Source organism: Giardia intestinalis, chromosome 5 (genome assembly GCF_000002435.2).
Source record: "Giardia intestinalis strain WB C6 chromosome 5, whole genome shotgun sequence".
NCBI classification, from domain to species: Eukaryota; Fornicata; order Diplomonadida; family Hexamitidae; genus Giardia; species Giardia duodenalis.
In genome coordinates, this window is record NC_051860.1 from 3,053,331 (window position 1) to 3,068,265 (window position 14,935).

At 52.8% G+C, this 14,935-nt stretch overlaps 3 protein-coding genes across 3 annotated transcripts; 2 read left to right on the forward strand and 1 right to left on the reverse strand.

Annotated features, from left to right (window-relative positions):
- Positions 1 to 119: 119 nt before the first annotated feature.
- On the forward strand, positions 120 to 5,834 carry GL50803_009183 (uncharacterized protein; the record flags this gene model as incomplete). The annotated part of the gene is made up of 1 exon (XM_001707380.1): positions 120 to 5,834. The coding sequence occupies one exon, from the start codon at positions 120 to 122 to the stop codon at positions 5,832 to 5,834; it is 5,715 nt and encodes a 1,904-aa protein (XP_001707432.1).
- A 6-nt stretch (positions 5,835 to 5,840) lies between these two features.
- GL50803_009184 (Transducin) lies at positions 5,841 to 8,171 on the reverse strand (the record flags this gene model as incomplete). Its single annotated transcript, XM_001707379.1, has 1 exon — positions 5,841 to 8,171. One exon carries the CDS (start codon positions 8,169 to 8,171, stop codon positions 5,841 to 5,843), a length of 2,331 nt encoding a protein of 776 aa, XP_001707431.1.
- A 506-nt stretch (positions 8,172 to 8,677) lies between these two features.
- On the forward strand, positions 8,678 to 14,908 carry GL50803_0016318 (High cysteine membrane protein Group 1; the record flags this gene model as incomplete). The annotated part of the gene is made up of 1 exon (XM_001707375.1): positions 8,678 to 14,908. The coding sequence occupies one exon, from the start codon at positions 8,678 to 8,680 to the stop codon at positions 14,906 to 14,908; it is 6,231 nt and encodes a 2,076-aa protein (XP_001707427.1).
- Between the last annotated feature and the right edge of the window lie 27 nt (positions 14,909 to 14,935).

Here is a 14,935-nt window from a genome sequence, read left to right on the forward strand (position 1 = left end):
GAGTCAGCAGCCCTCTCGGTAAATTATTTTCCTCGTGTTTAGGCTTTACTACTAATCATCACATTTGACCTACACCTTTGATAGGGTTTAAAACATATTCTTTTGTTTGACAATCATAAATGTCGGGCACTCGTCTTCGGACCGCACCGTCGTACACCCCTGAAGATTTGGCGAGCGTGATTGCCGGGACCGCCAGTGACGCTGTGATCAAGGCGGTCCTGAACACGGCCGTTGCCAAGCGAGAGCTAGATGTCCTCGAGAGGCTCCGCGCTGAGGGCCCATTCAGCATCCAGCGCTGCGCAGAGCGCCGTCTGAAGGTTCCGGCCATTGCCAAGCTGATCAGGAACTCGGGCGCGGCTCCTCCTCCCTCTCTGCCATCGTTCGATTCCTTCACCGGTAACTTTAATCCTTCTATCTTCAAGAGAGCCGTCAAGTCGTTTTACAGGCAGACCCGCCAGCTTCCGTGTGAGGCGCTTTACAGCGTGTACTTCATCCAGGGCAGCTTTGCCGTTTTCCCCCGTTGCTTTGAGGCGGGCTTCCAGGCCTTTATGCTCAATAAGCTGAGCCTTGCTTTAGATGACTACAGGGCGAAGTTCACCCTTGACGAGACCCAGACAGCCGAGTCGTCAGATGCGTTGGTGAGGCTCAGAAACATCTGTGCCTACTACGAGAAGCTGTACTCTCTGGAAGGTATTCGCATCTACTGCTCAGCCCCATCTCAAGGCGTTCCCCTGTCAAGGGAGCAGAGGAAGGCTTGTTCTAGACAGGAATTCGCCAACTTCAAAGACCCCCTGGCGGTCAGACAATGCAAGTATCCCCACGAGCTTATCCTGGAGAAGCTTCCCACCAAGGCATTTCTGACGATTCTTTCGGGATCCTCTTATCCGTCGATTCCCTTCGTTAAGCAGGCAGCCTCGATGAACCCCGTGAAGACTCTTCTGCTGCTCGGCGTCTTGAGCGAGCCCAACGGCACCGAGGCCCCACGGGTCAACTTCTCCATCTTCGACATGCGCCTCCGCGATGACCTTGTTGTCTATGCGGCCAACGATAGAGGCTTCAAGCTGGCCTATTCGTATCACAACCTGACACACTGGTGGATAAACACTTATCTGATTGAGCTTCTGGACACGGGGTTGATGAAGAATCTCGTCAACTCGGGCTACTTCGACCTCGAAACTGTCTTTGTGCTTACCTTTATGAAGCATCGGGACCCCACTGAAATAGGGCCATCTCTCGACCTCCTTACCTCGTACTTTGCGAAAGTATCACAGGGGCTCATTCCATTCTTTTCTGGTGACATGATCGAGGTGGATCGGACTCTCCGGGGAGGGGAAAAGGCGGACCCCCATCACGTGCTCGATAAGATGGTCTCCTCAACCGCGAAGCTGCTTCTCATTTTCCTGGAGTATATGGTCTGCTGGACGCTCGGGATCGGCCGGAAACAGCTTCTTTCGGAGCAAGACCTTGCAGCTCTGAAGCCGGAGGAGGTTTACACGTGTGTCTCGACCAGTACCATTCTGTCGGCCTTCATGGCGAAGACAAAGAGCTTAGCAAGCGCGCAGTCTGCGTTCACACTCTACATCCTTGCCCACCAAGTAGCGGTGCTTCACAAGGCCCAGGGAATGGACTGCCCGAAGATCATTTCTAATCTGTCTCTCCAGCAGTACATAGAGAAGTCGCACCTCCTGACAAACAAGGATGCGCATATCCGCTCTTCTGTTCTTGTCTCTCTCTGCAGACACTGTGAAGCCTTTGCGTCCATGGCCCGCATCACGGCTTCGTGCAAGCAGCTACACAAGGTCTTCCTGGACGAGGCTCACGAGACAGCCACATACATCAGGTCCATTGTCGACAAGTTCCTAAAGGACAAGGAAGCCTTGAGCAACGCTTCCAACTATCTTAACTCGAGATTTGATTCTGATGAGGCCGTTTATAACCTTTTCTATGTTGCGCGGCTCCACGACGTGCTGTTCCGACTCTGCCCTGAGAAGGCGTCGACTGAGTTTTTCACGAGAGCCTTGAGGGTCTACTTGCGGTTCTCAGGGGATGGTTCGATCAGCATCTCTGATAGTTACTCTGTCCTCTGTAAAATCTCTACCAGATGGCAGGAAAAGCTTCAGGGAACAATGGATCCCAGCTACAAGTATACTCCGACGCACTACCCGAGCGGCTGTCTTGTGTCAGTAGAGTATCCGCACCACGTTGACCAGCTGACCTACGACACCTTGTCCAGTGAGATACGGAGTGCCTTGTCGTGTGAAGATCTTTCCTTGCTCTCCCCTGTGGACATGTCTCGCTACATTGCCCCACGGATTGAGCCGTCCGCCTTCTACGTCGGTCCTGGGTACATGTACAGACGGCACCATCCTGTCGTTGCAGTCCCACTCCTGTCAGCCTCTTCGGCAGACTCAGTCCTGCTTTCGGTTCCTCTTCGCGTGGCGCCTCGTGACCCGACAAAGAAGGCCGCTACGCCATCCCTCAGCGAGAAGACAGAAAAGATTCTCCAGGGCTTGTCCTATTTGCTATTCCGGGACAGGTTTGCCGGCCTGAAGAAGAGCCTGCAACATCTCGTTCTCCACAAAGACGTCTTGGCTCCTGCCGTGAACGGAGGGGCGCCAGTTGCCGAGAGACTCTTCCAGTATGTGCAGTCTCTTCACAGTTATGTCACGCGCCTTCTGGGAACTCTGGCTAGAGTTCCAATCTACGACAAGAGCATGCTTATTTGTCACAACAAGGATTTGACAGAGGAACAGGCGCTTTCCCTCGCTACAAGAGCCTCCGCGATTGTCCTGAATTATTCCAACAGAAACCTCAAGGACCTGCAGAGTGTTCTTGAAAAGTACATCTCAGTCTTCTTTGAGACTACCCTCTCCATTAAGAGCGTCAGCGAGCACATCGTGAAGCCAATTTCACTTTTGATTCCGTCGAATGACATGAAGGTATCGCTGCAGCGTAAGCACAATCAACTTCTTAGGGCGCAGGACCCGTACTTCGCCTCTCCTCCGACAAATGTCCAGATCAGGTTCGACTTCAAGGGCACAGAGGAGTACTACAAAACTCTGATGAGCCTCCCCATCATTTCTAAGAACTTGAGGTCTCAGATGAGCACAGACACGGTCACTGCCGTCATCCAGTTTTCCTTGGTTCAGCTTCTTACGGACGACCTCCTCCCGGTCACCAAGGGAGTCTTCGCTAATTCCTTCAGAGAGAATTTGCTTTTGTACCTGAACTACACAACCCTCTACACAACCCAGAAGAGGCTTGCTGACGTCATATCTCGCGGGTACGGCACGTTCTTCAGCAACGTCCATGCACACAAGCAGTATGAGAAGGCCTGGAGCTCCCTCGTCAAGAACGTGAGTATAAAGCTTGACGACTTTGTGAAGGTCCGCGAAGCTATGATTAGCCACAACCACAGGGACTACGTAGAGAACATCTGCAAAGTGCGTACATCCAAGACTTTCATGGGCGATTGTGAGCATATCTTCTACAAAGCGCTCTGCTTGATGATCGACGACAGAAATCTGAAAGTGGTTGACCAGCTGTCCGACGAGGCTAGGAAATACTTGCATCCGTTCGACCCCGACCAGCCCCAGGCACAGCGCGCCTTCGACACAGAAGGATTCAATAGGCTATTTGGGTGGATGATCCTCCTGTGTGAGTGCATCATCAGCTATAGCGTTCTCGAGGAGGACGTCCTGGACTCCCCTGACCTTGGCTTCCTTTGTACAAAGCTGGACGACATAGAGAAGATCTTGGGTGCAGCCGGGCTGCTTTGCAAGGAAAAGGCTTGCACTTTGAACATCGGGGCGTTCATGACTTCTCTCAGGAGCATCTCTACAGGCAGTGGCCTCGCGGTTGCGCACCGGTCCCTCCTGATCATGCTGTCTACCTCGGTTGTGGTGACTGCCCACCTGGCGCCTGTCCCAGCCGAAAGGTCCAACGTCGATCTTAAGCCTCTGCAGCCCAGCTTCGTCAAATATGTGAAGGAGCACATCAGGGTGTACATGAGACACGCTTGCCCTGCCCCGGTTCCAATGAAGATGGCGCGGACGGGCATGGCGGCCAGAGCCTGTGCAGTAGATTCAGCCCAGCCTATGATGCTCTGCGCTGCATCGAATCGTGTTGTCCCAGAACGAGAGACGAAGCGCAAGAAGCTCGTTCGTGGCGGACGAGGAAATCAGCGTGTCTTTAAGCATGTGGACTATCTGGTTTCGATCATGGCTCGCTTTTATCGTGCCGCCAGCATGAAGCTAGCGATCACTGCGGGTGTTCTGCTCATTTCCAGCAACACAAATGCCTTTGTCTCCCCGCTGATCTCGATTTTACAGGCATCCGTTTTGAATGAGTCGGATGTCACCTCCGTGATCGAGTCGTTGGAGGCCATCACGGCCAAGTCCTTCTCCGTGGCATCTATGTCTATGATCGTCAAGATCATCACGCTCCCCGTTCTCCTGCAGCACCCGCGGGCTCCGGAGTTCTTGTTCAAGAAGGTCGTCTTCTCCCACTTCGACGTCGACCTTCTGCTTATCCGGTGCTGCATCATGCAGTTTAATACCGACCGCGCCATGGAGGTCATCGAGCACTACATAGATAGGATCTCCAAGGGCTACCATAATGCGTGTGCAAATCCTGGCAAAGATGATGGAATTGTGGAGTCGCTCAAGATTGGAGCAACGGACAATATCACAGAGATCCCGCAGGATGATGACCTCGTTGCGTTGCCGAAGAACGTCGAGACCGCCCTGCGCTATATGGCCATTATTCCTACCATGCTGAACCCGGAGATCCGTCCCCGTGGCTTCAGCGGGGACATCCTTCCCAAGAGCGACCAGGAGAAGTATCCCCTCATCGTCACCAAGGAGTCGAAGCGTGACGCCTTCATTGAGCCCGAGCGGATCCTCCGCCTCGTTCAGCTCACTGAGTTCTTGATAGATCTGCCCAATCCATTTAAGACGGGCCAAGTCGCCGAAATCAAGATGGCGTGGTTCGTCAACGCTGTTACACACGGCTACTTTAAGAAGTCTGTCATGGACACGGCGTTCACGTTTCTGGACAATTGCAACGGTAAGAGCCTGAAGTACCTGATACCAGGAGCATCCGAGGCGGAGCTCCGCTACCTCCATGAGAACATATCGGCGATCTCTGAAGCGAGTGTCCTCTGCGTCGCAAGCCTTGTTAGGGCTGGCGAGAAAGAAAAGGAGGACTTCGCCGCCGACAGGTTCATCAACAACATGAAGTTCATCGTCAGCACGGCCACCTCAGAACCGGATTACCGCGTAGACTCGTGCATCTTCACCTACTTCGATCTTGCTCGGGAACTGGTTCAGCGCCAGCAGGATGCCCACGGGTATTGCTGCGACGCGTGCGGCGGCGATCGCGTGCCGCATACAGAGTGCACGCTCTACAAGGACATGTGCTTTATGGTCCGACTGATTGAGTGGGCTGCTGAATACAGGACCTCGTTGCCGGACTTTGTTAAGTTCCGGACTCTCTACAAGAGTCTTCCCATAGACGAGATTGACGCGATGGGCTCGTTCGCCCTCGCGATCGTCAAGAACCACGAGGCCCCGGGTGAGTCTTCCTGCCTTAATGCCGTAAGCGCTGAATTGGCCAAGTTCGCGACCGCGGCCATCGCCATGGGCGTAAACATTCGTGTGGATAGGTCGTACGTGAGTGTCTACACGCCTGTCGTCTATTCCGATGCACCTCTATTCACTCGCGGGATCTTTGCCAAAACCTTCAACCTGCATGACGCTATGAGTGACATCTTAGCTCAAATGACTCTTGAGGAGAGGAGCAAGCTGTTTGCATACCTCTGTTACTGTTTGTAGTGAATCCTATGGTTCGTCGCTGGAGTAGTAGTCCGAGCTTTCTTCCTCGGAGCTCGAGACCCAGCCCCTGTAGCGCCACACAGCTGGGTTCTTCTTCCTTCTGCCGCCTGTCTTGCGTCGTGCTGCCTTGGATGTTTTGGCTATGTCGACCAGCTGGATGGCGAGCTGTGCATAATCTTTGTCGTAGATAGGCAGCCTGTGCCCTTGTTCGTCTGTGGCCGGTTTGCTGTGCGCCATCTGATCTAGTAGCGCTCCTCTATCCACGTGGCCGTGTGGCTGTTCTCCTCCTGGAGCTGAAACAGCAGCAGGCGACAGTAGTGGAGGTGGCGAGGTGTCTCTGAGCCTTTTCCGCGATCTGGTATGCCGCGGCGCCTCAGGAGTGTTCAATTGCTGCTGAATCTCTGTGTCTGCACCCAGCTCTGCCTTCAGCAACTCCAGGTCTAAGTCTGCTTCTGTAAAAAAGAGAGGAGAGGGCGGTACAAAGTGATAGTCGTAGAGCCGCCTACTAAGCACGAAGCACGGCACCATAGCAAGCTTTCTACCGCTGCCATTCACTTCTTCGCTGGCTGCAGAGGCACCCAAGAAGAGCTGCATGACATCTTTATAGCTGGAGTGCTTGACAACAGGCTTCTTCGGGGCAGCAAAGTAGCGATGATTAACGCCCGACTCTGCCGTGGAGCTATTAAGCCGCGTCTTGTAAACATAGTAAAGGCGCTTGTACTGCTCCTTTGCTAGCTGCTGCTCCCTTTGGAGAGAGGCCAGGGACAGCTTTACAATATCCTGTATGTACTTACGCTCGGACTCGCCTATGTATGTCTTGCAGCATGTTGGCGGCAGGGTCAAAAAGAGATACTGATAGAACGCTCCGAATGCACAAAGCATGTCCCCATGGGGAGACCACGACACACAAGTTAGAAAAGCTGTTTGGTAGCTCTCTCCCTTGAACACGGCTATGCAAGAAAAGTCCTGGGTAGTATAAAAGTGAACGTCACAGCCTGCGACGATGGCAAAGATCATGCTGTAAGGAAGCCCAGAGTAGTTTGGAATTCCCGGACACAGCTCATAAAGATGTGGTGAGAAGGCAACGTCTACAGACGGAAAGCGGTGTCCGGGCAAGACAATGTCAGGAGCCATGGACTTGTCTCTGTCCAGGAGAAGAGACTGACGAGACAGGACATACGAGCAGAAGGTGTACCCCAGTATATCGTCTTCCCGGTTGTCTGGTACAACTGGGAGGAATCCGCAGGTAGCAACAAGGAACGACCCGTCTGGAGAGTATGCACAGCCGCGTCGGTAGAGAGATATGGCGTACATGGTCCGCAAAGAGCGCCGTTCCTGATTCATGGCCTTTTCAGGTCCACGTTCCAGAAAAAGACTGACAGTGGAGGGAGAGGTGGCGTGTTCAGAAAGACTCTTGGATCCTTGGGTAAGCAAAGCCATCTGAGCCCTGGCAAGTTCTTCAGGCTGTTGAGGTGGATTTATTATTCCCCCACTATCATCTCGCAAGAAGCAATCTCTGAGATATCTTTCATATTCACCGGGAGTAGTCATGCGCCCGAAGGCTAGGAACTCTCCCAGAAGCTTTATATCCACTGAAGACACTTTGGATCTGAGAGAGTAGGACGCGTGTCCGTTCTTAGTGCGTGTTCGAAGAATGAGAAATAGGGACGACAGAGATTGAGCAGCTAGGATGGATCCACAAGGGGACCACGATATGCTCAGGAGTTGTGACGAGCTAACTTTGACTGTTTGTGGATTTGAGTCCCGCGGACGCTCGTCGCTGACTGAGTTGTAAAAGAGGTTGTCTGTACAAACTGGGATAATAGTGATCGTTCCGTTTCCTCCAGCGAGTGCAATCGACGTTCCATCCGGAGACCACACGATGCTCGTGGGCCAAGTATCTATCAAGAAGCGTCGGAAGTGCGTCAGCATATTGCCCTCGGAGTCAGACAGCACAGAAAAATCACTGGGGAGGATGGCAGCAGAAGTAGGCACTAGGTTAGGAAGAGTTTCAAGGCCCTGGATCTCGGCCGTGCTCGGCCGGAAGTGGTAGACCAAGAGCTTGTATGATTCAGAGTCACAGCCCGCCACAGCCAAAAATCTGCCGCTGGGAGAGAAGCGCAAGGCCTCGACAGAGTTCAGAGGGAGTACCTCTTCGAGGGAGACCTCAAACATGTTCTCGTCTGGGCCGCACTGAGAGCGTCTGCACACAAACTTGACCGCTCCAGACTCCTTGTATATTCCACCGGCAGCTAGGACGCAGAGCTGCGGGTGAAAATCTATGTGCTTTGCAATGATGTTGTCCTTGGGATCCAGCCCAAGGTTGTAGGCGTCCATCGAAATTTTTAAAATGGCACCCCAATGAGGTCATCGAGGCACAACGGCTTCACTGGCTGTCATCGCTCTATGTGGGGACGTGTCCCGCCACAGCTGCCAAAACTCTAGCTCTCCGTGCCAACCAGCTTTTGAGGTAAAGAGTGACTTGACAGGAGCTAAGAACTGGGACAAAAGATGGTCTACGTTGGTCAATAACTAATCCGTATAAGAATATAATCAAGGTAGGCAGAGTGTTGAGCCTCCAAGAAAGCTGTCGGAATGGAGCACTACTGTAGATCTAATGACGCGTGTTCCTATACCCGGCGCACGACGCCTGGTGGCAACAGTTGACCGCGTCTAACTGTGTTGCAAAATTTATAAGGAAAAGATGTTGATACATATTCAGTTTAAGTTGGTACGCTGTTGTGGCTGTAGTCCCATGCAGTTATTAATTAGATGGCTGAGATAATCATAATTGACCCAAAACCTTTTAACTGAAATTCCCATTCCAAATAATTAAACTGGCCATGCTTTTTGCGGCGTTGGCGGTCCTGTTTAGCTCTGCGTCCTCTCCGGGATGCATAGATCCTACACAGAACCCAGACGGCGAGTACGAGTGCCAGCACGGAGGCGTCTGCACGAGGTTCGAGACGCTTCTCAGCTCCGGCTTTATCTGCGACTGTCCTCGCGGGTCCTTCGGCCGCGCATGTAACTTCTGCGACCGGTCATTCATGCTCATCAATGATCGGTGTGTCAGCCCCGCTTGCGTCCTTGATGGTGTGAGCGTTTGCGGGGGCAGCGGCGAGTGCCTCTACACCGAGGACACAGACTCATGGTCGTGTTCGTGCAGAGATGGATTCGTTAACATCGCAGGGACGTGCGTCTCCTCCTCATGCATTAATCCAGAGAGTCCGGATCTCATTTGCAGCGGCAACGGCAGCTGTAGGTCTCTTCCAGGTGGGGAAACAGGCGATGACTATCTCTGCGACTGTAACGATCTCCACTTGGGCGACCATTGTGAGGCATGTAATCGCAGAACGTCTAAGCCCGTGACTACAAACGGGGTGACAGAGTGTGTTTCCCTGGAATGCTTTACTGAAGATGAGGAGCTACCCTGCGGCGGTCACGGACACTGTGGCAGCTACCCTGTCGATGGGAAACTCTCCTATACTTGCATGTGCGGGTTTGGATACTCTCTCGTGAACAAGACATGTGTAGCATCATCGTGTATTTTTGAATACAGTAACGGACATCATGTCTGCGGCTACGACGACTCCTTCAAGACGGCGTGCGTAGAAAGTGCCCAAGGTGAGTGGTCCTGTAGATGCCCGTCCGACACTACATTCATGGACGGCTATGGCTGTGTTTCTAGCCAGTGCATCGAGAATAGTGGCGAGCCTCCATGCGGTGGCGTTGGTGGATGTTATGTATTCCAGATTAGCGGTGAGACGAAGACGTACAAGTGTCAATGCCCGCATTACACTGTTGGAAACTTTTGCAAGACTTGTTCTCCTAACGAGGCAACGAACATAGACGGTGTTTGCGTTCCTAATGATTGTATTTATGGCAACACATCGTGTAATGACCACGGGGTGTGTCATAGTCTTTTAGTTCATAGCTTCTGCGAATGTGAGTCGGAATTTGACACTGTTGATGAGATGAAGCACTACTGCGGGATACCGGAGTGCCATGACCCCAACACAAAGATGCTTTGCTCCGGGGCTGGTGCGTGTAACGAGCAAACGCGGGTCTGCGTGTGCATCAACGGTTTTCAGTATCAATCATATGGCGGCTGTGTTCCTGATAAACTAATTAACGAGAATGGTGTTTGCAATGGGCGCGGAACGGCCTCCCTGAAGGACCCGTGGGACCTTCCTGCCAACGAAAAGCTTAATGCCACAAACCCCGAGCATTGGATCTGCGTGTGTGGTACTCTATACACTGGCGAAACTTGTGACCAATGCAACCCATCAACATCCTTCACGCCAACAGCTTCCCCACCAGAATCACAACCTACGGGTGCTCCTCCTCAACTACCAACTTGCACGCCTCGTGATTGTTATAATGATGGGTATGAGTTGAAGGATCCTGATCCTCCTGTCGATCCTAATCAGCCGTCTGATCCTACTTATATCGATCAGCCTACTAAGCTATGCACGAATCCTTTACAGGAGAATAACAGTCCCTTGGGTACGTGTGAGAGCTACAAGATAGAGGACGAAGACATGTTCATATGCACCTCGAACGATCCGAATCAGTACCAGCAGGCCTATAATTCTTCCTCCATCTATCCCGTCGCCTGTACGACACCGGGACAGCATTACGTTCGCCAAAATTTCATGTGCGGGCTTCTACAGGGCAAAACAGCTCCTCTTGAGATCAGGATGGTTAGCTGTAGCACTACCGAAACCAACGGTTACAACTGTACGTGCAATGGAGAGTACAACTGGGTTAGCAGGACGATCAATGGCGTGATACACTACAGCTGTATGCACGACGAGTGTCTTAACGATGGGGCTACTTCCGGGTCTTCAGACATTAACGACTATTGCTCCGGGCTGGGCGATTGCATACTGGATCTTACTGGAACAACTCACACTTGCGCCTGCAGCGCCAACGCCGTGTTCTACAAGAATAAGTGCATTCCAAGAGCGTGTGTTTCTGGGTGGAAAGATGAGCAGACGCCAATCATATGCGGCGGCCGTGGAACCTGCACACACTGGGGAGACGGCGACTGGGGCTGCAAGTGCATGGATGTCGATCACTATACTTACGTGAGCGGGGGCTGCTATCCGAATTCTTGTGTCTATCTCTGGCAAAATCCTACCGATGGCGCCTCATACATCCAACTCTGCGGTGGTGATAGCGTGGTTGCAGGGGGCACGTGCATCGTTGACGAGGCTGATCCTTCGAAGTCCTATTGTGAGTGCAATGCCGACTTCGTGAGATATGGGCAGACGTGTGTGCATAAGAAGTGCACATCTGTGGATTATCACAACGACTTTCAGGTAACCCCCGACTCCATCTGTTCTGGAAACGGCTACTGTCTGTTCAACTCCCGTACCAATATGTCCACCTGCTTCTGCACGAAGGGGACTGCCTACGGTCCATTTTGCTCCGTCGAACCATGCATTACGAATATTGAGTATGAGTTTGGAGATACTTGGGGTGAGATAACTCTGAATTGCGGAAGGCCTGGGGCCGGCGTTTGTAACATCACTGGGGAGTCCACCGGCGAATGCTCATGCAATCCCGATTATGAGCTTTTGCCACCAACTTCTGAGCATCCAGAACTGGCCAAAATTTGCGTCAATACAGGGTGCATCGACAATGGAGTATACTGTGGCGGAGACCTGGCCGCAGTTTGTGGTATATCCAGAGCCGTGGCTACGTGCCTATGCAGCCAGGCATTCGAGGCCGTGAACAACACATGTGTGCCGAAGATGTGCTATGCGCCGAATCCAGACGGGATGATGGCCGTCTGTGGCGGCGTGGGAACGTGCGAAAAGGAATCAGGCTCTAATGTGTACTCTTGCAAGTGCCCCACGAGCGGCTACACAGCTGCTCAGATGAAATATAACGGTAACACAGTCTGGACTTGCGCCCCGCAGAGCTGCGTCAATGGCACAGACAGTAGCGCCACAGTGTGTGGAGGAACTACTGGGGGGTCTTGCGTAGGCTCCGGCGGGCAGTATCGCTGTTCATGTAGTGACGGATTCTTCCTTATCACCCCCACCCAGTGCGTCAGCAACAATTGCCTCTCGCAGAATATGAATGGTCAGATTTCCGTTTGCAGCGGGGTAGGAACGTGTTCTGAGAGTACAATGGGCATGTTCACTGAGTACTACTGTACTGGCTGTACTACTGGTTTCAAAGCTATAGATGGAAAATGCGTCAGCGAGAGCTGCTACTTCCAAATCGATTCCCTGAGCAAGTACTACGTTTGTGGAAAGCTGGGCAACTTCGGCGAGTGCGTGGGGACGGGTTCGGGATTCACCTGCTCTTGCTCCTACGGCTTTTTCCTAGCCGAGAAATACTGCGTCCCTAATCAGTGCACAGATAACCGCAGACACCCGGCAGAGTGTGGGGGCCATGGCGAATGCAAGCTTAAGAGCCTGGCCGAGTTCACCTGCGTTTGTAATGCCAACTATGAAACTGTCGACACCGATGAGCTTGGACTTCACTATTGTGTCGCCCAAGCTTGCATGGTGAAGGATAACGGAGTTGTTACATCCATATGTAATGGTCATGGCTTGTGCAGGAAAGATAGGTGTTCCTGTTATGAAGGATATGCAGACGATCCATCTGCATCAACTAATGATCCAACAGGAAACTGTACGGTTTGTGCTACTGGTTATAAAGAGTATCCTGCTCCTAACACTCTCACCGCCATCGCAGCCAACGCAAACTGCGTCAAAAATAACTGCGGCCGGTCGACTCAAGACGATGACTGCGGCGGGTCCACTGTTGCCAATAATCCCTCCTGTGTGTACTCGTCTAAGACTTCGACCTATGAGTGCTCTTGCAAGACAGGCCACTACTCTAACAATGGAATTTGTAAGGTCTCCAGCTGTACGGACGGCGACTCCACTGTAGAGTGCGGTGGCTCTCAATTTGGCACGTGTGATAACACAAACAATATATGCACGTGCGTCTCTGGGATGGTTTTGGTCAAGCCGTACCTTTGTGTCTCCCCGCGCTGCATCTCCAACAGTGCAACGAACGAGGTCTGCAATGGGCACGGAACCTGCGCAATAAATCCTCGCACGCAGATAGCCGCCTGTAGGTGTACTGACGACTACGTTACAGCCAGGGACGGTCTGTGCTACCTCAGCACTTGCTTCAACGATCCCGAGCATTCTCAGCCAGTGGTTTGTGACGGTGCTGACAACAGCTGCAATACAGGAGGTGAATGCTCTTGCACACCGCCGTTCGTTAAATTCGCTGGCCAGAACGGGTGCGTGCATAGCAATTGTATCCAGAACGGGGTCGTTTGTGGAGGTCGCGGCGTGTGCCGTGCAAACCTTCTTTACACGCAGTACTCGTGTTTCTGCAATGATGAGTACATCCTAGCGTCAGACGGAACATGCCAGCCTAGGTCCTGCTCCCGAGACGGGGTGACCGTCTGCGACAACAACGGCACCTGCGAGGCGGATGCAAGTGGCTCGACATATAGCTGTAAGTGCAATGGTACAACTATACTCTACATGAATGGCTGCGTTCCACGCGCCTGTTTCCCGCAATACAATCCTCGAGCATCTCTTTGCGGAGGAAATGGTCTATGTGATATGTCATCTGGGATGTGCCAATGCAATAGCGACGCGTCGCTTACGGACGAACTTCTCTGCCAGCCAACCGACTGCGTTAATCCTCAGTACTCGGCAACAGTGTGCACGAATAACGGAGTGTGCAATTCTGTCAGCAACGTTTGTTTGTGTGTCGAGGGAAGCTCTGGGAAGTACTGTGAGTCGTGTGCCTCCGGATATAAGAAGTACACTAGTAACGACGAGTACAACGGCAGGTGCGTCAAGGACTCCTGCGGAAGCAAGAATTGTGGGACCCCAGGAAAATGCATCTTCGACTCCGACATCATCGAATATCGCTGCCTATGCAATGACGGGTTCTACTACAGCACATCCGAGCAGGAGTGCCGCCGATGCCTCATGGATAACTGCGTTACCTGCAACGGGGAGTCTTCATGCGCCGTTTGCGAGGATGGCTATTATTCCAACGGAGGGCGCTGCAGGGAGTGCGACGATGATTGTCGGACCTGCTCAGGACCAGAGGAGAGCCATTGCTTGAGTTGCATGCCGGGGAAGGTCCATAGCACAGGGGTCGGTCCCGCAAATTGCATTGACGAGTGCAAGGAGAATGAGGACGGATGCGCGACGTGTGGCTCGGTGATTGCGGGAAGCAGGTATTGCTCCGTCTGTCGTGGACAGACCAGCTTCCCTCTCGAGGGTACCTGCCATGCGAAGACCTCCCGGGCCGGCGACGCCTGCGAGAGCGTCGTGGCAGGCAGGTGCACCAGGTGCTTGGGAAACTACTTCCTTTACGAAGGCGGATGTTATAGTAGCAGTCGTCTTCCTGGGAGCCAAGTGTGTTCCGTGGTTCTCGGGGGCAACTGCCTGAAGTGTGCCGACGGGTACTATAAGGCCGGGAGCGACGTCGAGCACGCATGCGTGTCATGCGATGGTCTGATGGAAGGATGCACTAAGTGCATGGCAAGCGGTTGCACAGAGTGCAAGGCTGGGTACTATCCAGACACTTCCAATGGACGGTGCATGGAGTGCGCCAGCCCATGCAAGACGTGTAACGGCGCTGGCGGTCGGTGCACATCCTGCGCGAAAGGATATTTCGCTCAGTTCATGGCCGATGATCTGAACAACTACGGTGAGTGCCGGAATTGTAGCAACACCACCGCAGACAACGGGCTGGTTGGTGTGAGGAATTGCAAGGAGTGCGTCGTTTTTGCAGTCGGATCCCTTTCGCAACCGGAGATGGTCCACTGTAGCGAATTCTCCTCCGTCAAGTCGTCGGCCGGCGTCATAGCGGGCTCTGTCATAGCAGTGCTTCTTGTGCTAGGCGGAGTCATCGGGTTCTGTGTCTGGTGGTTCCTGGTCCGCGGCAAGAAGGGTCAGGCAGCTCAGAAAGGACGACGTGGAAAGTCCTATTCTGGCCGAAAGTATGTGCGGACTGTTTCCGATCCTGACAGCACGTCGTTGCTATCCACAGACATGACTAACTCGCTTCTTTAGAGTGAATTCCTATCTACCGCTGTTTAC